Source organism: Bubalus kerabau, chromosome 1, assembly GCF_029407905.1.
Source record: "Bubalus kerabau isolate K-KA32 ecotype Philippines breed swamp buffalo chromosome 1, PCC_UOA_SB_1v2, whole genome shotgun sequence".
NCBI lineage: Eukaryota > Metazoa > Chordata > Mammalia > Artiodactyla > Bovidae > Bubalus > Bubalus kerabau.
In genome coordinates this window covers 166481993-166506758 of record NC_073624.1, presented here as the reverse complement: position 1 = coordinate 166506758, position 24766 = coordinate 166481993, and the positions used below count along the sequence as shown (strand labels likewise).

The 24766-nt window shown below is 47.4% G+C and overlaps 1 protein-coding gene across 1 annotated transcript in view; it reads left to right on the top strand.

Annotated features, from left to right (window-relative positions):
• The window catches only part of VSTM4 (V-set and transmembrane domain containing 4), an 81682-nt gene that overhangs the window by 5828 nt on the left and 51088 nt on the right, over positions 1-24766 (top strand). Inside the window, exons 2-3 of the mRNA XM_055538385.1 lie at positions 2325-2723; positions 19546-19614. Coding sequence (XP_055394360.1) covers positions 2325-2723; positions 19546-19614 — 468 coding nt within the window. The remainder of the gene's footprint in view (positions 1-2324; positions 2724-19545; positions 19615-24766) is intronic.

The following is a 24766-nucleotide window of genomic DNA, read 5'->3' as shown; positions in this document are numbered from 1 at the left end:
GCGTTTCCATCTTTAACTGGGGAAGATGGTGCACTTTGCTCCCTTTCCCGGGAGCTGCTAACTTGGCCTGAGCTGCAGAAGTGGAAGAGTTACTCGTTTGCCTCCAGGATGGAATCTGGCCTCCCATGAGGACCGGAGCACTTGGCATGTTCTCCTGGTTTCAGCCACTATAAATAACCCCTCCTTCATACAGCGTTAATAGGAGGAGACGAGGGTGTGGGGTCCCGGCTGTGCGCTCATCCCATCCATGCTGTTTCAATTTCCTGCCTTCCCCAGCTCTCCTTGCCTCCAGTGGGGAGACCCTGGGGGCGGGCCAAGCAGGACTTCAGTTCTGGAAGCCAGCTGCTCCATCTCTGCTGCACTCTGCCTGCCAAACTCTTGGGTAGCTGTTAAAGTGGGGTCAGCCTGGCATTTCTGTGCTCTTCAGGGGGCTCCATGGGGCCTGAGCGGACTTTGGGGAAATGCTTTTGGTCTAATATACCGTGGTGTGTGGGCTGGTGGGAGAGCTGCAGGGAAACAGTGAGGGCAGCCCCTCCTTTGTCCTGTGTGAGTGACTTGTGTAGATAGAGATTGTTACTAGGGGGTGTGTGCCTTCCCTGGGTACCTGTTGATCTGCATTCCCGAGTGTCTCCCTGGGTGGCTTTTTCTTTGTCACTGTAAACATACAAGACCTCATTCTTGTTCACAATGAGCTGAGTCCAGCCAAGCATCCATCTTTTCCTTCTGAATTCACTTCCATCTATTTTTTTTTAATGGTAACAAAATACTATCACAGTGCTGTTAGCTGAATAATGACCCCCAAAGATGTCTGCATCCTGATCCCTGGAACTGTGAATGCAGTTTAAAAGGCACTTTATGGATGTGATTAAGTTAAGGATCCTGAAATATCCTGGAGTGTCCTGGTGGCCTGGCTTTTAAGAGCTGAGAAACAAAAGAAAATAGACTCTCAAGTTGTATCTCTTGAGGTGTTCAGTTTATTAAATGAACAGTGGAAACTATGTCGAAATGATATGTAAGGAGGAGCTTATTGCCTGAATTTTTACAATGAAGGATACTGTTTGTGTTAAACTCTCCCTGTCACCCCAGCACACACAGGGCCTCACCTTGTTGACTCACAGCCTCTTCACAGTGGAAGGACCAGATATTTACTCACTTTTTCATCCTTCCTCCTTGCTTACCTATAGCGCTGACCAGGGTTCAAAGTCTTGGGCGACTCGGCCATCCAGGCCCCCAAGTCCCCTCATGTGACCAGGAGGTGGTATTTGGGGGCTATTAGTAGTTTGGGATGACCTTGGGGACACCTGCTCGTGCAGTAGGGCATCATGCTTCCTGGAGTTGCTTGCTGGGCAGCGCAGGGATGATGATGTGGGATCTGGTGAGAAGACAGCCCAGCTTGGACAGTAGCAGGCTCTGGGCATCCTGTCCTTCCTGGACTCTGCCTGCCAGGGGGAGGCTGCACTCGTGAGCTCCCGGGCTGCACAGCTGCAATATGTAATCCTGCAGACACTGTGCAGTGTGTCTACTGGGAGAAGACCTGGGCAAGGGTAGCTGGGCTGGCTGATCTTGGGTGGACAGGGAGTGGCACTCTCGAATGTCAGCTTGGAGTAGATCCATGGCTGGTGAGAGTCAGCCCTGAGACCAAAGGACAAGAATTCAACCTGAGCCTGGTTTCCTGGAGCATATTTTGGGTTGCTGGGCGAGTCTGGTACCCCTGGGCTCATTGGCTCTTTTTTCCTGCACTTCAGCTGTTAGACCGTGGATCATGGTCCTAAGAGACTTGGAGTGAGAAACCGAGGCACCTCTGTCATTCCAGCTGCATGGTACTAGTTTAACACTCACCGGACCAGTACTGATAATCTGCCTTGGTTGTAGCTGAAATAGCGGAGACAGGGACTGGGGCCACAGCGCTGCCTCCTCAGGGAGGTGATGAAGCAGACCTTGGGGAGGCAGGTAGGAAAGGCGGATTTGAGGTAAGCTGGATATTTTTAAGAGCTTCCCCAAATTTAAATCTGTATGTGAAAGCTCCTGAATTTTAAATATCAGCAACTAACTGAAAACAGAGAAAAGCATCTAGGCCAGGTGATCGGTGACATCCCACTTGCAGGGGATCGTCTCTCAGGTTGAGGACATGGGGGCTACCCAGACCCACTGCATGCCCCAAGGAGGGTTCCTTCCTGAAGGCAGCGTGAGCATAGAAGGGGTGGAGGTGGCCCACCTCTCTGGCCTGCGCATCACTCTGGCTGCTCGAGGGAAGAGGCTGTGTGTGCGCACCCGGGGAGTGGCGGTGGCCTTCCTCATTCTCTTCCTCCCTGTCTTCGCTGCAGAGGTCTGTGGAGCCCTCAACGTCACCGTGTCCCCGGGGCCTGTGGTCGACTACCTGGAGGGGGAAAATGCCACTCTTCTCTGCCACGTCTCGCAGAAGAGGCGAAAGGACAGCTTGCTGGCTGTGCGCTGGTTCTTTGCGCGACCAGACTCCCAGGAAGCCCTGATGGTTAAGATGACCAAGCTCCGCGTGGTGCAGTACTACGGGAATTTCAGCCGCAGTGCCTACCGGCAGAGGCTGCGCCTCCTTGAGGAGCGGCGTGGGGCGCTCTACACGCTCTCTGTCTTGACCCTCCAGCCAGCAGATCAAGGGCATTATGTCTGCAAAGTCCAGGAAATCAGCAAGCACAGGAATAAGTGGACAGCTTGGTCCAACGGTTCCTCGGGGACAGAAATGAGAGGTAAGAATACGTCTTCTCTCTGGGCAGAGGGGAAGGGGGCAAGTCAGAGGGTCTCCCTCCAGCTGGCCAAACAGTGGCCTCCAGGACAGTCCTACTGAGCTAGAATACATCTTTCTGGACTCTAAGGGCCACGGTTGTGTGAGCCAGGCCGTGAGAATGAGGATAGGTCTTTATGTGGATGCTGGGACTGACTTGTGCTATAGACGTAAAGTCAGAACAGAAGGTGTCTGGCCCCATGCCAGCCAACCTGCCCCTGGGCAAACTTGTTTTGTACCTGAAAGATGGGACTGGCTGTGTGCTTCATTTGCCTCTAGCTCAGGTCTGCACTGCCTTGATCGCTTTGCCTGGGGAGGGGAGTGCCGGATGCCTTTGAGAGGAGGCACACTTTGGGAGTGCCTTGCTGTGAATTGCCAGGCCTCAGAGTAGGGCAGCCTGGCGGCTCTGATCCATCACCAAGAGGAACTGATCCAAGCCTCAGGGAACAGCTCACTCAGAAATTCATCCAAAAGTGGGTAAGGGACCAGAGGTGGCCCTCCTTTTCTGGAAACAGATAAGAGGCATGGGCCGTGTTCTGGAACGTCTTAGCTACCAAATGCTATATTTAAGGGTTATCCTTTTTTTTTTGGCGGAGTTCCCATGTGTGGCTTGTAGGATCCGAGTTCCCTGACCAAGGATTGAACCTGGACCCAGGCAGTGAAAGCATCGAGTCCTTACCACTGGATCACCAGGGAGTTTCCCAATGGTTATCATTTTTTACCACTGATGTTCCATTCAAGAAGCCACCTATCGCAGTTCTAATAAGACTTGTTATTGTGTGCTAAAATTACATCTTTGATTGCTTTGCTCATGAATTGGGCCTGGTAGAAAATCAAGAGAACCACAAAATAAACCTGACGATAAATCTAATTTTATTGTATACATGTCATTTAAATTAAAAGCAATAGTGATGCTGTTAAAGGGACAGAACTCAGTTGTGAACAGGCATTTTTAATATCCTGTATGTTATCCAGTGGCTTCCCTGATGACTCAGTGGTGAAGAATCTGCCTGCCAAGCAGGAGACACAGGAGATGCAGGTTCGATCCCTGGGTCGGGAAGATCCCCTGAAGGAGGGAAATGGCAACCCACTCCAGTAGTCTTGCCTGAAAAATCCCACGGAGAGAGGAGCCTGGTGGGCTACAGTCCATGGGTCACAAGAGTCAGAACACGACTGAGCAACTGAGCACGCATATGTCAAAGTAAATAATTTACATGGATTTACATGGATAGTCCAACTTCATTTGTCTTTGGAGTTTGCTTGTCTGCATGTTCTTAAACATGGAATGATTATTATCTGAAATGTTGTGCACTTTTTCTCTTTAAGCAAATTAATTCAAGACAACAAATGACTATTAATATAAATATGTATTTTGGCACAGAAAATAGAAACATCAGATGACCACAGGCTGAGGAGAGAATCCACTCTGGATATCACTTGGCTCTGAAACATGTGATCTTATGTATACCGTTTTTAACTTTTATGTCCCGGTGTATTCTGGAGCCCTGTAGTAAATCTCTGGGCAGTAACAACTCCCTGCCGATTAGAATAGATAAAAAGGTTCCTTGCATTCAAGTAAGTGCTGTCGGCTCGTCCATTATTCAGGTGTGTCTCCGTCAGTGAGTGAAGTTGGGTTCCTTCTAGAACGTTTACTTGGTTACATGTTACCACAACTTAAGGTGGTTTGCGCAACTACACTGAAACTAATCTCTTTCCCCCACTGCTTGGTACTTTGATCTGCTCTTGTGAGTGTGAGAGGAAGGGGTGGAGTTACAAGGGGGTGTCCAGGGAATTGTGCATAAACTGCAACCAGCCACATTCCTGCCGTGTCCCTAAGATGGTGTCTCCTGACACAGTCCAGCTCCTTAGCCGTGTGCTTGCAGAGTGCTTTCCCAGTGTCATGCAGAACGAGAAATCTGAACAAAAATTTAAAAACAGACCAAATAACCAATCTACCCCAACGACTGCAATTTTATTTGCTTTATTTTGTCCCGTGTGTGTTTTTGAGTTTCTCCAAAATTGGAGGAAGTCCTTGAGCATGTGTGTTGAGGTGACTAAAAAAATAAGTAACAGAGTATTGGGGAAAAAAACCTATGTTAATAAATGAGTTTGTCCTGGGTTTTTTCCTGAGGACATCTCTGAAAGGGTGTAGCTAAAAAATATAGGCTGTATTAATTTGGGGCAAAACATAAGTTGTCATTTTATGTTTTAACTGAACAAATTATTAAAGTATGATGGAGAATCAGGGATTTTGAAGAATGGGAAAGATTTAAATTGGGGTTTGTGTGAAAACCACATATATATGAGACCAAGGAGGGGGCGCACTCGTGATTCTAGGAGATGATAGTTATCATCTTCCAAAGAAGACGGTAAGCAATGAAGAACGAACATGTGTGACCCTCTAGGTTACTGGAGTCATGCTTGTCTTATTTTAGAGAATCTGCCATATCCCATGAGCTTGTCAGTGTCAGTCGACGGTACAGAGGCAGGAGGAAAGGCAAGGATGCCGTGCAGCTCTTCAGTGGCTTGTGCCGTGTGACCATTTCAGTGAGCCAGGAGCCCTGCCTGCAGAGACCCTGGATCCAAGAGCCCTAAGTGACATGTGGTGTTGGAACCCTCTGGAGAGGTTTCCAGGAGGGTGGGTGTTAGGTTTGATTTCATTTAATTGCTTCATCAATGATTTGAAAAGGGGGCACATATCACCGTAATGAACTTTACATAAAATACAAAACCGGGAAATGTTCTTAACATCAACAAGGAATAAAACATAGCAAATGGGAATCTAGAGAGGTGAGTAATACAAGCAGGATATAACAGAATGAGATTCAGTTTGGAAAATGGCAGAGTGATGTACATCTAGGGGAAGCGGCTCACAGGCAATGGTGGAGAGTCAATAGGAGGCTCTCCGTGCAGGGACTTCGGTGGTGTCAGTGGCAAATTAGATGCTCATCTGTAGGGTGACAGGGGGCTTCCCTGGTGGCTCAGTAGGTAAAGAATCTGCCTCTAATGCAGGAGACCTGGGTTTGATCCCTAGGTTGGGAAGATTCCCTGGAGAAGGAAATAGCTTCCCACTCCAGCATTCTTGCCTAGAAAGTCCCATGGACAGAGGAGGCTGATGGGCTACGGCCCTTGGGATCACAAGAGTTGGATACAACTTAGCGACTGAACCACCACTGCAGGGTGATACGGCAGAGCGGACAGCCATGTTATTTCCATCCGTGTACAAACTGGCCTGGTGTCCCTAAGAGGGAAGCTGGCTGTGTTATGTATAGTCTGCTGGGGAGATACTAGTGTGCACTGTGCAGTCTATTTGGGGAGCCCCATTTGCAGAAAGACAGATTCGATCTAGAGAAGAGTAGCAAAGGTGATAACGGAGTGAGTGGCAGCCTCCAGAGGATGATCGGTTTAGCTGAGGAAGCTTTGCCGGGCTCAGTGAATTGCATATGGACTAGAGTGCTTGGTGGATTCATTTATTCCTCACTCAGCGGGGATTTATTTTATGGAGCACCTACTCTGTACCTCGCTGTGCTGGAAACTTGGGGACACAGGGTGGATCTGTCTATAGGGTGGCAGATACAGAAGCAGATATGATGTCATGGTGTCAGGTGCAGTGATGAAGCTGTGCATGGAGCGTTGTGTGAATGCATAGGTGGCCCCTGAGGATGAGGAGTAGGCAGTGCTTCAGCTGCCATTGGCTGTTTATGTGGGGCAGCGGATGAGATGAGGCGGCATCTTGGTGGGTAGGGTGTCCCACAGCAGTGAATCAGGACTGCTGGAGTCTGAACTGGGAAGGGAGGTGGCAGTGGGTATAGGGGAAGCAGGCTGGGCTGATGGCAGAGGGGACTGTACTGAATGGCAAAGCATTTCCACTTGATTTTGTAAGCTAGTGTTCTCAACCTTACCTAATGATCAGTATCACCAAAGCCAGATTCTGAAGTATCTGCCCTAGAGAGTCTAGTCTGTTCAGCCTGGGTTGGAATTTGAACATTTAACATCCAGTCTAGGTGATTTTAGGGGCTTCTTAGGTGGTGCTAGTGATAAAGAACCCACCTGTCAATGCAGGAGATGTAAGAGATGCAGGTTTGATCCTTGGGTCAAGAAGATCCCCTGCAGGAGGGCATGGCATGGAGAATTCCATGGAGGGCTACAGTCCATAGAGTCGCAAAGAGTAGGACACAAATGAATTGACTTAGCACACTAGGTGATTTTATCATCAGGCGTTTTTGGAGAGTCTTTTCTTTAGTCCTTGGCAAGTCCGTGAAGCATATAGAGTCTTTTGACAGACCCCTCTGGGAGGACCAGGCTACAGAGTGAAGAGGCAGTCTTTTGTGGCTGCATGGGCCTTGTGAAAGTGTTAGTTGGTCAGTCATGTCCGACTCTTTTAGACCCTCTGTATTGTAGCCTGCCAGGCTCCTCTGTCCATGGAATTCTCCAGGCAAAATACTGGAATGGGTTGCCATTCCCTTATCCAGGGTATCTTCCCAAACCAGGGATTGAACCCTGATCTCCTGCACTGCAGGCAGATTCGTTACCATCCGAGCTGCCAGGGAAGCCCATTGCACAGGCTTTAAATGATGCCAAATTGGATAGTAGGAATGGAGAGACATTAGAGGTCAAATAAGAAGGCTTTAATAACTGGATGCGGCAAGGGAGAAAACTCTGGGGTGAGACCCAGGAGAGTAACTCAGCATGTCCAGGGGGTGGCCATGACTGACAGAGGGAGCCTAAGAGACGGAGCTCGTCCACAGGGAAACTGAGAGTGAGCTAGGTTGAGGCCACCCACTGCTGGCTAGTAAGTATGCAGGAACGTGCATCTGAAGGGCCCGTCTGATTTGGCTTGTGAGAACTGAATCTGAGTTAGGCAGGTGAAATCACCAGGGGCTGAGTTGCTTTCCGAGGGGCAGGGGCCAAGGCGAGGAGCCCCAGGAAACACCAGTATTGGGGCAGCAGATGGAGCTAGCTTGGCTTGGTGTCTGGAATGGGCTCCTCTGGGCCAACCCCATGGCTGCCTGGAAAGGGCAAAGTCTTTTCAGTAAGAGAAAAACAGTGGAGGGTAAGGACACAGCAGCTTCTTCCTTGGTCCCAGACAGTCCCACAGACTGGGGAATTCAGAGATGCTCCAGGCAGGAGGGAGGTGCATTGGCTTGATCCTGGCTGCCAGGTAAGCCCTGTGTCCTCTTTATTGGGAAAATGAGGAAGGGAGACAGACTGACTGACAGCCATGGGTGGATCGAAGGGGTGGTCCCTCCCTATGGGGTCACTGCAGGACCCCAGCTGCCCCCAGGATGGATATGAGATGGGAGAAGTGAGTGGGGGATCTTCACTGCCAGGATGAGGTGAAGGGTGTCTCTCCAGCCCAGACCACAGGGACCCCTCTTGTGGCATTTGAAGTGCCCCCTCCACCCCACATCTTGCTTTACCCCACCTTCCAATCTGCACTTTGATTTGCCATCTTAACAGCTCTGTTCCCTCTGCTTTGGTTCCAATAAATATTTTGATGGTGGGGGAAAAAAACAAAGGATCTCTAGGAAACAGCTTCTGGCTCATTCATCATGAGCAGGTCAGATGCAGGGGCAGATCTCATTGCAGGTGAGACAGGAGGAAGTGAACTACACAGTCCTGCCCTGGCCGACAGCAAGAATATGGGGAGGTCCAGTCTGGAGTGCCACGTGCCCAGCACGGAACAGGCAGAGTGAGGCTGGAGTTGATGGAACAGGGAAGTCAGGATGGGAACAGAGGGAGCATGGGCAGTGATTTGGGGTAATTTCCAACAGGGAGATGAAGCTGTTCAGCAGGGTCTCTTAAGGGGAGCCTTATTGATGGTTGAGAGGGTCAGGGTTTTCTGAGTTGGAGGCTTCATAGATTGATGAATGCAAAGTTTTCCAAATGCTCTTGGTTCCTTTAGGCCAAAAGAAATAAATAATAAGTTTGCTTTTTAAGTAGTTGGGTCCAACAGCCTTAAAAAGGATTTCTGTTCTAAACACAGCGTGATGTATCCCTAGGCATGGAGACGAGCTGTTCTATTTGGGGAAGATTCCAAGATCACTTACAAATCGAGGTGAAGATTTGCTATTTTAGGGGGCACCATCTGTCCTCTAGGTGCAAAACAAAGCATTTTAACCATTTGTAACCAGTGTTTTCACAAATCGTGGTGCTTTCTGACATTCACGTTACACTGCCCCTGTAGACGCAGGGGTTATAGCATCTGACCCTTCGTGTGTCCTGTGCGCTCAGCGCTGACTGGTACTTGCAGGGCCTCAGGCATGCAGTTTATAGAGGAAGCTGCCTGTCTTCCCTAAGCCTTTCCGCACACCCTTCGCCCTGTCTGCCCCGCGTCACCTCTTCCAGGTGCGTGCTGGTTGGCTTTGTGCCTGCTTTCTCTAATCGCCCCTTGGCCTCCCTTTGCTGCCGCTGCTCCCCAAGCTTTGGCGGTGTCTCTGCCTCTGCGCCTTTGCCATCCTGTCTGATGCCCCAGCGGCCTCCCACATCTGTCCTCCTTTCTGCACTGATCAGCCTGGTCTCTCTCAGGACACGCAGACCCTGGATAGTTGTAATCACGAGGACAGCCCTGAGGGGGTAGACCAGCTCCTAAGCCTGGATTTTCTTCAGGAGAGTTTCCAAGATGAAGCCTGAAGATCCCTGGGGCTCCTGGTCAACGACAGGCTCTGGCAGAGTCCTGCGTGCCACGTATCCCATTGACATGGGCCAGTTAGGGGCTCTGCGTGAGGGTACCACATGGGCCCTTTCCCCCAGGGAGTGTGGGCCCCAGGGTTCTCAAGAGTGAGGCTGTCGTTCATTTAGGCTTCTGTTTTTAGGGGCAGAGCAGCTTCCATTCCCGGTTCTCCAGGCTGTGTACAAAATTATCGTCAATGGCTTTTCAGCCAGGTTCTGCCACCCAGAGATTCAGAAGCAGTCTGATATTCTAAGCAGAATTCAATCTCCTTCTTTTCAGACGGAGATGTTTTCATTAACGGTGAAAATGCTAATAATGCAAGCAATTGTAAGGGCTGTCTCCTGCAATTTAAACAGTATTTCAACCCCAAATAACATATTTTAACAAATCATATTGTTATTTGACTTCAGATTATATAAGTGAGCTTTAAATGTTACAAGTGGACAAAGAAAATGGAAAACTGTGTTTACCCTAAACGTATTTAGGGGAAAAGATGAAATTATAATTTCTTATCTATTTAACCCTGAAATATAAGAGAGAATTTAATTGGATCTGAAAGTACCACCACAGGGAACTGATATTTCAAGTTTCAGTGGAAGAAATTAAATAATTCCTTTTTCCCCAGAGACATGGAGCAGATAATTAGAAATGAGATTAACTAAACATTTAGTGCTACTGCTTAATTAGGCAAGCTCACATCATGATGTTTAAAGTGTCAACAGGTCCAGATACTCAGAGGGAACAAATTGACAACCAGAGTGTAATTTAAACACAACTTCAAACAATCCTTCATTGTGTCTATCCTCATTCTAACTGCCGTGGTCTTGGAAGAATTTAAGAGATTGGAACAAACTCAGGAGCATGTATGAAGCCCCAGTTTATAAGCCTGTCATCCCTGTGCTTTGCCCAAAGAGAGGTCCATGTGGGGAGGTTTGATCCCCACTGTCCTGGGACCCAACCTCACAATCTGGAGAAGCATGTTGATATGGGTGTATATTGGATAGACTTTATTGATATAGCTAATAGAAAGTCTGAAACGGCCAGAGAGGAGGCTGACACTTACATGAGAGTAAGGAAAAGACAAGGTCACATACTCGGGGGAACGGGAGAGGGTCACGTGAAGGATGTGGCATTCCGCTGGGGCCTCAGGGTGAGCAGGGCTCTGCGACTGTGGGCCACGCCTGTCAGGAGAGGAAACAGCCAGAGCAAAGGCGTGGATGGGGGAGAAGAGGGATTTGCAAATAACTGAATGGAGCTGGACGCATGTTTGTGGTTGGTGAGGGCTGAGGCGGATGGTGATAAGAGGAAAGGTTGCCATGGCGGCCCTGGTCAGGGACCTTGCCTCCAGGTACCCTGTGAAATTCTTAGATGCACCCACGTGTCTGGCACGTGCTGGTATAATGAACTTTTTAGTGAAGGACTGAATGAGTGATTCAGATCACTCATGGTTTTTAATAACGTGCCATTTTAATTAATAGTAACAAGGAGTGGAAGGTGGTAGCAAGAAGATAAGATATAGGGACGTCCTGCTGGTCCAGTGGTTGAGAATCTGCCTGCCAGTTCAGGGGACATGGGTTCAGTCCCTCCTCCGGGAAGATCCACATGCCGAGTGAGGGGGAACCTAAGCCCGTGCCCCACAGCTACTGAGCCCACGTGCCTGGAGCCCGTGCCCCACAATAAGAGAAGCCACCGCAACGAGAAGCCAGAGGAGCCGCCACTTGCCACCACCAGAGAAAGCCCCCACACAGCAACAGAGATCCATCGCAGCCGAAAATAAATCATTTTTTCTTAAAAAAAGAGGATAATATATAGATCTGTCCCAGGGTCGTGTCTGGAGAGGGCTTGGTAAAACTTACCAAGCCTTAAGTCTTAATATTTTCTAAATACAAATGGCCTTTGTATTCTGTAGCTGATTCCATCTCAGAATGCATAGCTCTTATCCCACTGCCTTGTTACAACGGGAAGTCTATTTAATATGAGTTTTTGTTTGCTCTTTTGCTGTATTTTCTAGAATTTGTCTTAGAGTGAATGCAAAGGAAAGAGTGGCCTAAAATAGACAAAGTTGGAGCTCTTCTTTTCTCATCAGCTGCTCCATCAGTGCAGGTCACCAAAGGCCCTATGCACATGTATGGCTTTGTCCAGGCCCCAAGAGAGACCGCCTTCAGCCTGAGGCTTGGAGGGTCAAGGGAGAAAGGAAGCAATAGGCAAACTTCAGAGAGCAGAAACAGAGGCGGTCTCTGTGTCTCTATGGGTTTTAGTTGCCTTTCTTGAGAACACCGAGTCAGTTATAAATAGTGAGGACACAGCTACATTTAGTTTTTTCCTTGGGAAACCATCGCATCGTTGAATAAGAAAGGTCAGCAAAATGACTATAATAATTTTTGAATTTGAGCAAAGGTATTGACTCCTCTTTTTTTATTTAAGAGTCTTGTGCATATTTTGTATCACTAGAGCTCATAACTCAGCCTATGCTCTTCAGGTTAATCCAGGGAAAACAAGAGTAACAGCAAGACCTAAAGAATAAACATATCACACAAGTGTTGTTTGCAAAGAACTCCAAAAGAGCCCCTTAATAACATATCTCTGTGCGCAGAAATACAAGGCGAAGGATACCACTTTCTCTGGTCCTTGCAGATTTTTCTCTCCTATTACTCTATGCAGAATGTTGGCTGCTTAAGGTCTGCGGGCTTCCCGCCTCCATTCTATAAGAAACTAAGAACTCTCTGGCCAAAAAGTGATTGTGATAGACCCAGAGCCAGCAGCTCCGAGGTTAGAGCCCTCCAGAGAAGTCAGCTCCAAAGGCCTGGTGAGCTGGTGCGATACCCCTGCTTCTGATGCGGATCTTCCATGGGAAGCAAGGTGCTGGGTAGGCCTGGGCTCCCTGCCCTGGGCTCTCTTCTCAGCCTTCTACAATGTAAGTTGGTCCCAGGACCAAGCTTTCTCTGGGATACCTTGACCCACCAATACAGCATCATAGTCATCGCATTCGTTCATTCATTCAAAGGAACTGTGACTTGTTATGAACTAGGAAGGATTCTGGGATGTGAAAGCAGGTGCAGCTCCAGCCTGCATGGAGCTTCCCTTCAGCTGGAGGAGGGGGATAGTGAACCGGACCAACGAGCAAAGTGTAGTGACGCATTCTAAAGCAACGCATTCAGCAGGAAGAGACGGTATGAAATATCAGGTAATCACTGGAGAAAGGCCTCTCTGGCTCAAATTCTCTCCAGCTTCCAAGTTTGAGTTTGCCTTTTGGGGAGACACATCATCCTTTATAGATGGTCTGCTCTTTTGAAAATAACTTCCTTGAAAGCTGTGTTCTTCACCGTATATTTCCCTGCACTGAGACATGTTATTAAAGGGCTCTTTTGGAGTCCTTTGTAAACAACACTTGTGTGATAGTCTTATTCTTCAGGTCATGCTGTTATTCTTGTTGTCCCTGGATTAAATTGAAGAGCATTGGTTGAGTTTTGAATTCTGGACCCTAACCTGGACTAGACGGCAGATTGAGGCCTAGGGTCTGGCTCCTCATGACCTGAATCCCCTCTCCCATGTCTCTTGGGACTCACCTCTTTCTGTCCTAGGAGTGTGTGAGGCAGGGCTTCTCCATGCGGCTTCCTGGGACCTCAAGCCTCAGAATTTCCACAACTTTGTGCTCCCTAATCATACAGATTCCCAGGCCTTCCCCCAAATTACTTGAACCAGAAGTTCAGGGGTCATGCCTGGGAATCCTCAAGAGGCCACAAGAGGCCTAATTATTTCCCCTATACACTAACATTTTAAAAACCTTGATCTTCGGGCGCTCAGTGAGTGGTAGAAACAGGAAGGTAAAGGCGTGTCTCACAAATCTGGGGCCAGTCCTCCCTGCATCTGGGCTGCTGCTCCCCGGCCCCCTCATTCCCCTGTCTGTACCCAGGCCCTCCCCACACTTCTCTCTACCAACTCCTGCCTCCCAGAAGGTGTTCTGTGTCAGAAATGTGCTCCTCACTTTCAATGTAGCCCCTGGTTGTAATTTAAGCTCCTTTAATCATAGGATTCTTTGTGAGAGGAATTGGAGGCACAGGTAAGCAGGTGGGAAAGACTATTGGGAGAAAGGGGGCTTTCCCAGGGCCTCTAATAATCCTTAGTCCGCCATTCCATGAATGATGGGCTTGGGGGTGGGGTGGGGGGTGGTGGGTCACTCCTTCAAAGCAGGCTCAGATAAAGGTGTCTGTATCATCGGTGAACGGGAGACTAGGAAGGGAACAGGAAGTCCCTCAGTTGAAGGGCTTTGTCACAGGGTCTTGGCGTGAACTCAGGGAGACACAGTCTGCCACAGCCTGTGAAATCTGCCCTCCCCAAGGGAGTCTGCAGGATGTTCTGTCCGAGTCAGAAATCAAGGGTCTCAGCTCTCACACCTCTCTGTGTGGTGGTTGCCCCACAGGTCCCAGCAAAGGATACTTGACTAAGAATCTTTCTCTCCAATCTGCTTCCTCCAGACACGAGGCTGAAAGGATCGTCCTATCTTGGTGCCTCTGGGCTGTGTTCTTCCAGACAGTTTGATCCCGTGGCCACTTTCAACCAGAGGGCCGGGATGTGGTGGCTCCCACAGCCCACCCCTCTTAAATTTCATCTGCTTCTGCTGTCTTGGGGAGGAGCTTGTCACTGCTCTCAGGCCACCGTCTCACCAGAAGGGCAGCCCACCAAGGGCTGGAGTCCCCAGAAAGTTACAGAGCCATCAAGAGGTCAGCTGACGACTTAGCTTTTGAGTGCTCTTTGCTTTCTCTTTATCCTGTGGTCCAGACCCGCTGATAAATGGGCACAGGAGTCAGAACTCAAAATGCCCACTATGTTGCTGATAAAGCTGTATTGAGAAGAGAGCTTGGTGCTGAGGCCAAACTGGGCTTCCTTTTGCTTCCCTGATCAGTTTTACTGCCCTCTTTCCAGGCCCCATACCCTGTGGGAGGAGGCGGTCCTTGTACAGCCCTCCCTCACAAGACTGGGATGCAGGAAGGGTGGCAGAGCCAAGGCTCCCTGGGAGGCAGAGCCGGCACCATTCCTACCATCTAGAGTCGTGAACCTTCTCCTGGAGGGCACGCTGCCCAGCCCCACATTAGCTCTTGGCTGAGAGGCTGGGCTCCAAGCATGGGGCAAGACAGAGGCCACCTCAAGCAGGGCGTTGGCCTGAATCTCTGGACTCAGACATGTGTGGCTGGACAATGTATCACATTCACTTTGAGATAGCACAGGATTAGCAGCTGAAATAAGATAGCTATGCCGAACCTTGGGAAAATTTCAAAAGCTCTGGCAGAATTGATGTAAAAAATTTTCTTTTTTGTAAGAACAGATAAGATTATGACCAATGTTGCTGATCTTCATATGCCAAACAAGTTTGCTGTACTTTCCCGTAAAATAGCCACACTGGAGAGAAATGAAGAACCTCCACAAACTCCTTGCTTAGAGTCCCTTAGTTCTGAATCCCACCTTGCTGGTTCTTTCAATACCCATCTCTACAAGTCCTCTGGGGAGACCTTATTTATTACCTTTAATCCCAGATAAGGCAAAGGGACTGCAGACATTAAGCCACAAAGGCAAGGAACTCTTTCTTATGGACCATTTGGACATCTGAAGAGTCACACTCTGAGGCACAGGGTTGACAGGAAAGGACCATGCTATAATTAGGTGTGGGAATTAGAGCAGGGAATAAAAGAGACCACGTTGCTGTCTTCTGGAGCTAAGGAGCTAAGCTCTTATGGAGCTGTCTTATGGATAAAAATGGCTCATTAGGTCTCAGGCACTGTTCTGAGTCCTTTCCATATATTAACCCTTCTGGCTTCACACTCACCCTGAACTTATCATCATCCCTGTGTAACAAATGGGGAAGTAAGTGACTCGCCCAAGGTCACATAACTAGCAAATGGCAACTTAGTATTTCAACCCAGTGCGCATCAGTGCATCCCACACTTCAAAGTGCATATGATTCACTCAAGAAATTTGGGTTTAAAAGCAGATTCTGATCCAGTAGACCTGGGTTGGAGCCCCTGCAATCCTGTAGTTCTGACAAGTTCTCAGGTAACATTGATGCTGGTGGTCCGTGGACCACACTTAGAGTAGTAAGGCTCTGGACCATGACGGGCATCACTGATCTCCTGAAATCTCAGGTCCTCAGAGGTCCATTTATTTTCCTTTTGGTATTGTCTTTATTAAGACTCTGTGGTTATACTAGCCTAGGCTCAACTCGTTGAAGATGAAGACTCATTCAAGCTAATTCAGGAGAGAGGCGGGAATGGTTTAAGGATACAGAACTGATGGAATGCAAGGTTAGAAAACACATCAGCCTCTTGGTACCCAGGATGCCACCAGGATCAAGTTCTCTATCCTCGACCTTCCTTCTGCAGGTTCTGCCCTTGCTCCATTTGCTTTCCTGTTTTCCAAAACAGCTGCCCACCCCAGAGTCCATAGACTTTTCAACCCCAGGACCTACAACCACCATATGTACTCTGTTTAAATTCTTGAAAGGGGAATCTGATCAGTTGCTCTGACAGTGAGTAGATTATATGGGCTGTGGGTGGGGCAAATTAAGCAGGATGGATGTTAGACAAATTGTCTGACATATCTAATAATGCACGAAAGACCAAATGTCCACTAGGGGTTCATTCCTGGATGTCCAAATTGCTTTCTTTCAGGGGCCATCAGAAAGAAGTAGGTCGTTTATTTACTGGACACCGACCAGCTGCCAGGCAGTGTGCCTCAGATGGTGATATGGAGGTATCACCTTTTTGGTTTTGAGGAATTTAGGATCTACAGGGAGGGGAGTTGTTTCCCACAGGACAAAACCTTCCTTCTGAGAACAATTAGAAAAGCTGAAAAGTAGTCTGCATTTCAGTTTTCTTAATTTATTAGGATTTTTTTCCTAAAGTTATTTTTATTTATATTTCATAGATATATTTGCATGACATAATTATGCAATTACATACGTGCCTATGTATTTCAGCTCTCCTAATTGTTCTCTGAAGGACAGAGAGATTGACTGCAGAGAAGAGCAGTGACAAAGCCTAATTGTCAGAGTCATTTATAAGAAATTCAACCATTCTTATGCAGTGCTTGACTGCAAGGAGATCCAACCAGTCCATCCTAAAGGAAATCAGTCCTGAATATTCATTGGAAGGGCTGATGCTGAAGCTGAAGCTCCAGTACTTTGGCCACTTGATGCAAAGAACTGATTCATTGGGAAAGACCCTGATGCTGGGAAAGACTGAAGGCAGGAGGAGATGGGGATGACAGAGATGAGATGGTTGGTTGGCATCACCGACTTGATGGACATGAGTTTGAGTGAGCTTCAGGAGTTGGTGATGGACAGGGCGGCCTGGCGTGCTGCAGTCCATGGGGTCACAAAGCGTCGGACACGACTGAGCAGCTGAACGGAAATATGCAGTGCTTGTTTAGAAAAGTTATGCAGAAAGTGACAATCAGGTTGTTTATGAGGCAAACAGCTTTTGTCAGTTCTAACTGTGAGATGAAAATTGGAAGGTCTATGATAATTACTTGAGGCTTTCTACTGGGGATCCTTAAAGTAAGGGCAAACCAGAAATAGAGCATATCCTATAAAAACTGAAACCCAGCTTCCGAGCAGCTCATACTCTCAATGGATCAGCTGAGCGTCCTCCTAACTCTGATTTCCGATGAGGAGAATAAAATTCCATCTAGAGTCTCCATGAATTTCCTGTACAATGTCTGGCATTCGAGCTAAAAAATTATCAGGCACATCAAAGGACAAGATCAAAATAAAAAACAGCTAATAGGGAACACTCTCGCATTGCTGGTGGGAATGTAAACTAATACAGCCACTATGGAAGACAGTATGGAGATTCCTTAAAGAGCTAGGAATAAAACTACCATATGACACAATAATCCCACTCCTAGGCATATACCCTGAGGAAACCCAAATTGAAAAAGACACATGTACCCTGATGCTCATCGCAGCACTGTTTACAATAACTAGAACACGGAAGCAACTTAGATGTCCATCAACAGATGAATGGATAAAGAAGCGGTGGTACACATATACAATGAAATACTACTCAGACATAAAGAGGAACACATTTAAATCGGTTCTAATGAGGTGGATGAACCTATTATAGAGCCTATTATAGAGCCTATTATACAGAGTAATAGTAAGCCAGAGAAATAATAAGTATTGTGTACTGACACATATATATGAAATCTAAAAAGATGGCTCTGATTAACTTATTTTCAGGGCAGCAATGGAGAAGCAGACATAGAGAGCAGACCTATGGACATGGGAGAGGGGAGGAGGGAGAAGGGGAGATGTATGGAGAGAGTAACCTGGAAATTTACAATACCATATGTAAAATAGATAGCCAATGGGAATTTGCTGTATGGCTCAGGGAACTCAAACAGGGGCTCTGTGATAGGCTGAAGGGTGGGGTGGGGTGGGAGATGGGAGGGAGGTTCGAGAGGGAGGGAACATGAGTGTACCTATGGCTGATTCTTGTTGATGTATGACAGAAAACAACAAAATTCTGTAAAGCAATTATCTTTCAATTAAAAAATTAAAAAAATAAATATAAATAAATAACAATTTAAACAATCTTAAAGAAAAACAGACAATGGAAATAAGCTTACGGGTGATGCAGATGTCAAGCCTATCAGGCATGTGTGTAAAATAATATGATTAATACGGTTGGAAAGTTAAATGACATGCTGGAGAAACTGATCAGAGAGTGTAGGCTTTATAAAAAAAAGAATTAAATGAATGATCTATAACTGAAAAAAATACCATAAATGAAATGTTAAGCTTAGTAGATGGGTTTAAGAGCAGCTTAGACACAGGTGAAGAGAAGATTAGTGATCTGTGTGGTGGATCAATAGGAAATACCCATCCAAGACCTGGAGAAAAATAAAGATGGAAAATTCAGATTTGGAACCCATGGCAATAATAATATACAAGTTTAATGGAGGGGCAATAAACAGAGTTAAAATTTTAGACCATCCTTGCCATGTTCCTTTCCTCTATTAATTCAATTTTTATTCCAGCCACCTTTGTCTTTTTATTTGGGCCCTAGATTCTCTTCTCTAGAACTCTTCAATGCAGTAACCAATGACCACATGTAACTATTTCATGTGAATTAATTAAATTGAAATACAGTTACAAATTCAGCTCCTTAGTCCCATGCAGACAAGTCACGTCTCACTTGCTCAACAAAGGTGCAGCGGCAGCTGTGTGTGCTGTGCAGGCACTGAGCACTTCCCTCTCCTCAGAAAGTTCCATTAGACAGTGCTCTCATCCCCTGACACTTACATTTTTCCATTTGGTCAATTTTTAGATTACCCATGTACATGGAAGCTTTCCATGGTTCTAGACTCTTTAGTATTACATTCAAGGTTTGAAAAAGTAGTGAAAGTGTTAGATGCTCAGTCATGTCCAGCTCTTTGCAATCACGTGGACTGTAGCCTGCCAGGCTCCTCTGTCCATGGAGTTCTCCAGGCAAGAATACTGGAGTGGGTAGCCTTTCCCTTCTCCAGGGGATCTTCTCAACACAGGGATCAAACCCAGGTCTCCTGCATTGCAGGCAGATTCTTTACGGTCTGAGCCACCAGGGAAGTCCTGTAACTCAGTTGTGTTTCCTGATGATTGAAAGCAAGCACAGTGAATTCAGTGCTCAACCGCTGACTGAAAGCAGACAAAATGATCTCAGAATCAGATGCATGCTACTGGGTGGCTGGCTTACATGGAGGATGGTGCTCAGAGCACCGACCCCGAGTCATCAGAAGACCTCGGGCTTCCCTAGAGGTACTCAGCAAGTGCACTACATTTTGGAAAGATGTAGTAAGTATTAATATATGGGGTGTGTAGGACTTCTACCGAACTGAGTACCAAACACTTAATTCCCTTCTCTGGCCTCTTACTTATTATATGTAAGGCATTGCACCTTCCCCTGGCATGTGAGTTGTGACAACTAAATGTGGGTTTTGCAAATGTGAAAATTACTTTATAAATGTAAGTGCCGTGTATCCTATGTGATATCATCTTTTGGGCTGAGGTGGGCCAGGTTCATAAACTACTCCACTTCACGCTATGCAATTTCGTTTTTTTTTTGTTTTTTTTGCCTTACAGTGATTTCCCTCAAATCTTCTGAAGATTCATCCGTTGAGAAAAAGAAGGAGACCTGGGCATTTTTTGAAGGTAATTCTTACTTATTTCTTTATTATAAGATGCAACCTCACTTCTAGATAATAGGAAATGAATAGAATAAGAAGAAAGGACCCCGACTTCTTAGTTTTTTCCTAACATCGAACGGTTTTCTTGCTTTAAACATAGTCAGGAGTACGATGGGAATGCCTGGAGGTATCAGTCCACAGATTTTGAAAGAATAGAGTTGAAAGGTCCAATCTGCATAATTTGGTGGTGTTTGTTTTTCTTCAAGATTCCTACTCCTAAGTGATATTAAGGAGAGACCTTTAAGCAATATAAAAAGGCAAACTACATCTACTGTGACTAATTTTATCTCAGGTGTCTTAAGAGTTTGGGAGTCTGGAAACATTTGTAAACCTTAAGCCAGTGATTTTCAACCCATGTTAGAGTCACCTGGGAGCTTTAAAAACACTGTTGCCTGAACCACATCTCTAGAGACTCTGATTAAGTTGGAACTTGTTAGAAGTTCTTTACGAGATGCCAGCCTGCAGCCATGGCCCTAGATGTTTTCCCAAACTGGTTCCAGACCAGCAGCATCAGCATCACATCAGCATCAGCACACCTGGGAGGCTGTTACAGGCGCACTGTGCTCTGTGCCACCATGCTTATGGCATCAGAGTCTCTGGGGGTGTTACCCCCAGAAACCTAGTGATCTTATGTATACTCAGATGGAGCTTTGGAGCAGTCATTCTCAACAGGAGGTAATTCTGTCCCTCTAGCGGACGTTTCCCAATGTCTGGGTAGTTTTGCTTGCCACAAGAACATTTTGGTGCTACCGGCTATTGGGTCTTACAATGAACAGGTCAGCCCTGACAGCAAAGACTTATCTGGCCCCAAAGTTCAAGAGTGCCAAGGCTGAGAAAGTACATGACCTTAGAGTATGGACAACTCACAGAAATTATTGTAAAGTGGTTGAAGATTACGACCATAAGCAATGAAAGAATGCACTTCGTGAGTTTTCAGGCAGAACCTTTGATCAGTTAAAAAAAAACAACAGATTAATGTTAAGATGTGATCAGGAAATTGTGAAGGATTACATCTTGTGAAGGCATTGCATTTTTTGATGATGTATGGACCTTGGGAAAAAGATCTGAGACCTGTGTTCCTTGGGGCTTCACCATCAGCTTTTGTTAATTCAGTGGCTATGAGAACATGCTCATGGCAGACTGCACTTGGATTCAAACCTACCTCTTCCGATAGCTAGTTAATAACAGTGACTTGAGGAACTGTCTCCCTAAGAAAAACGTAACCATAATTATGAACCTGGTTTGCAAGCCATTAAGTGTCACTCAGGTAGGCCATTAGGATTGTTTCATTTTGAAGTCATAAATATTGCATTTCTCAGGTTGCACTTTACTGGAACAGTGATTCTTTGTATTCCCTGCCTTTTCTTCTGCACATTTTGTAGATGGCTTTTTCTGTATTTAATGATCTTCTCCAAGTAAAATAATCCACAGTTCCCTCCCTTAGCCTTTCATTCAGTGAATACCTATTTGTTAGCAAAGAGACGTGTGACTTTCATCCTCACAGAGTGAAGCATTAGAAAAAGCACTTGGTGTGCCCATATTCTGAGCCTGCCCTGTAACCCAGGCACTGGAAGGGGGCACGTCTGGAGATACCCTGGGGGCTCTCTAAGACAGATCACTGGCAGATGTGACAGCAGGAACCCTTGTTGGGGGCCGGCGTGAGGCACTCCGCCTGTGGCAAAGGTCATGAGGAAGGAGGCTCAACATACGCAAAGGCGGGATCAAGCCTCAGTGAGGCACTCCGCCCGTGGCAAACCCTGTTTATCTTCAGGTGCATAAGGATATCCTGGGGGGTTGTTAGTAACCCAGACTCTGGGTTGCCCTCCACTCCCGCCCCTGCCAAGAATCTGATTATACATTTAGGAAGAGATCAAAGAATTTGCACTTCATCAGGGCTTGAGGCGTTTCTGGTGCAAGTGATCCAAGGACTGTTTGAAAATACTATGGCCCCAAACCCAGGACTTTATATATTTGGAAAGACTGGAGCATTTAAAAGTCTGCGCACACACACCTTGCTGCACAATCCCAATCTCTAAAACATTTTGTACAATTAATGATTACTTTTTAGTTTTTTGTATGATTTAGTTTTTTGTATGATTAATGATTACTTTTTAGTTCATGTGTAGCTACAGAATATCAGGGTTACTCTCAATTTAACTCTACACAAAATCTATAGCTCATGGTCTTCTCCACACAGAGAATTCAGTTTCTACAGAAAAGCAGGACTGGAATTCTCAGTGTACATCCTGCCTCAGAGCAGCTGTGTCCAAAGTGCTCTTTCCCTGTGATTTCGGCAGCAGCAGCATCTGTGGGTTTTGCTTTTTTAACCCAGCCACAGTGTTGACGAGGTCAGGGGTACAGTTGAAACTCGCTGGCGTCTGATCCCAGGCCTTTGCCCTTTCGTTCCTGGATGGGAGAGCAGCGGCAGCGCTTGAGGACGGATATCTGTCCTCCTGGGACTCAGCTCGGCCTGGCTGCATGCCTGCACCACAAAAAAAGCATTGTCAGGCCTCTTGGTGAGATGCTGGAGTAAGTTAAAATCCCTCCGGGCTATAGCTCAGGTATTTCTCCCCAAGCAAGATATTATTACTGGCTGGATAAAAACAGGAGTAGAAGTACCTGGTTTTCTCCACAGAACTGCAAAATAGGGATTTGTAGTTGCCCTGGAAATATAGAGGATGATCATCAATTTTCTGGATTCAATGGCCCCGGGGGGGAGTTGAGCTCCTTCCCTGTGCTGAGGAATGCTGGGGTCACTGGGTTTCAAAGCAGCGCTGAATACTCCAGCCAGGCTCATGGTTGCCCAGCAACAGGTGCGCAGGCTGCCTTTCATGGGGACTGCTCTGCCTGGCCTGGCCTGGTGTGGCCTGGCTCTCTGAACGGATGGGAGCTGGCATGCAGACACAGCGCACCACATCTTGCCTCCCTGCGGCATGCACATCACTCCAGCCTGCCGGCCCCGCCATCTGCTTCAGGGAGGCCTGGGCTGGGGGCGGTGGGGAGACAACTTTCTGCATGGCGGCTTGCAGTTGAATCTAACAAAGACGTTGGTGTCTTTGGAAGTCCAGCTGCAGAAGATGAAACTGCAAGTGATTTCGGAGAACAAGCAAGATGTTTAGAATTATTTTGAGTGTTCAGGTGTTTGTGGTATTTGAAAAGCTAAGCCCGGATTTGGTTAAGTGTAGATGTTTTGTTCAACCTGAACCTGAAGGTGAGGATTCAGCCTCCAGACAAGCATTGTTTGGCCTGGCCCGAGTTTTACAACCTCTGAGCGAACATTTATAATGAGAGAGGTGTTTATATAAAAGGTAAAGGAAAAGGTGAAAGATCAGGCAACTGTGGGCCAGTATCCAGCCTGAGAACGGCATCTGGAGCCATACTGTGTCACCCGGGGAGCACTTTGGCTCTAGCTTGCTGGCAAAAACCATCCTGGAGTCTTAGTCATTTGTGCTGGCGTTTCTGATGGCTCAGGGTTTAACCTTTGTTTTCCCTTTGTTTTCCGAGAAAGATAGGGGAGGTGGTTTTAGTGTTCTGAGTAGTTCCAGCAGGGAGATTGCCTTTCTGCAGCAAAGGGATGCTTGAAAACAGAGGGAAAAACCAGCAACTGGGGGTGCTGCCCAATCCATGGAAACCTCAGGTGTTCCCGAGCTTTTTCTCCTCCTACAAGGTGATACTGTTTAATGTTCCTGTGGCTTTGAGAATACAATAGAGCAGGCCTGATCCGTGCTAAGCCTGTGGGACCCACGTGAGGGTGGCTGGTGCCTGCTGGCCAGTGTCCACAGCCTGGAGGGCCTGTGTGCTTGGCGCTGCAGCTGAGCCTTCCGGACGGGCCAGATGTTTTATGACTCTGTAGCCGTGGCTGCCTGTGGAGAGCCTCTCTGTGCGCATTGAGGAGGCTGTGATCTGAAACTGTCATGTGGGCCTCCTGGAGCCCTTTGCCTCCTGCCCGAGAGTGTGCCACAGATGTCTGCAGTAGGTTTGGGGGGAACACTGGTGGGAGAGTCTCCCTGATACCTCATCCCTGTTTGGTTCCTGCAGTCCTGAAACCAGAGACGCCGTCTGATGAAGAGGGGAACTCGTGACTCAGGTCACTCTGCTCCATCGACACAGAAACTTAAGGAAGAGAGTTCTCTCCATCCCAATCCTGAAGTCCAGTTGCCATTGCCTTTTGCTACTGGGGCCCGAGTCTCCGGAATCCTTTTGAGACAGATGCTGCACCCACCTGCCCGCATTCTGTCTGTCTGGCACTTTGACTGCGTTGTTTCTCAGCCTGCAGAGCCAGAAATGGCTCTGTAGTCCTGTTCCCGGAATAGTTTGCTCAACAGTGTGTGAATCCAGGACTGGCCATATGTTATTCGTGTTCTGGCCTGTCCTGTATCCTGTCCTGAGCCCCAGGCTGTGACCTCTGCTCTGTCCCTTGGAACTTCATGTTAAATGGATGTCCGAGCTTGTCCCTGTAACTGCCCACTTGCAGAGTTCTCTACTGAATTAAGCTGCAAAGCCCACACATCTGAGACATAGGCATCTCTTTAGAAAGGCAGTTTTGATTTCACATAGGAGACAGTTTTCTCTGTGTCTATCTCAGTCTCCTCATACCCCATTGAGCTCCTTGACTCCGGTTATCTGGCTTTGTCCCCACCATCCTACTAAAGGGGCTTTCCTCCAGGACTTTTCCAAGAACTTCCTGGTGGGAAAACCCAATGGTGGTTTCCAAGAGCACTGGGTGCTGCCGGGGAAGCTTTCTTACGACATTGTACGCCTCGGCTTCCGCGGCTCTCACTGGGCCCTGCCCGGCTCCTGCGCCTGGCTCCCGCTCCGCGTGTGGGGCTCTGTCTATCGCGCCCGCCCCGCCCCCACATGCTGCTGTAAGCGCTCCCGTCCCCAGCAGCCTGTCCTGTGCGCTTTCTGTTGACTGAACCCAGCTCTCCTGTATTGCAAGCAGATTCTTCACCCTCTGAGCCACCAGGAAAGCCCCTTTCTATTGATACTTAGCGTATGTTTAGGCTAGCCTTCGAAGTCGCCTTCTAAGGAGCTAACTCAAGCTAGCTTAGGTGAATATGTTGGCTGAGCCTGAGACCAAGGGAGGCTGTCCAGGGATGGGATTACCTAGGGCCTCC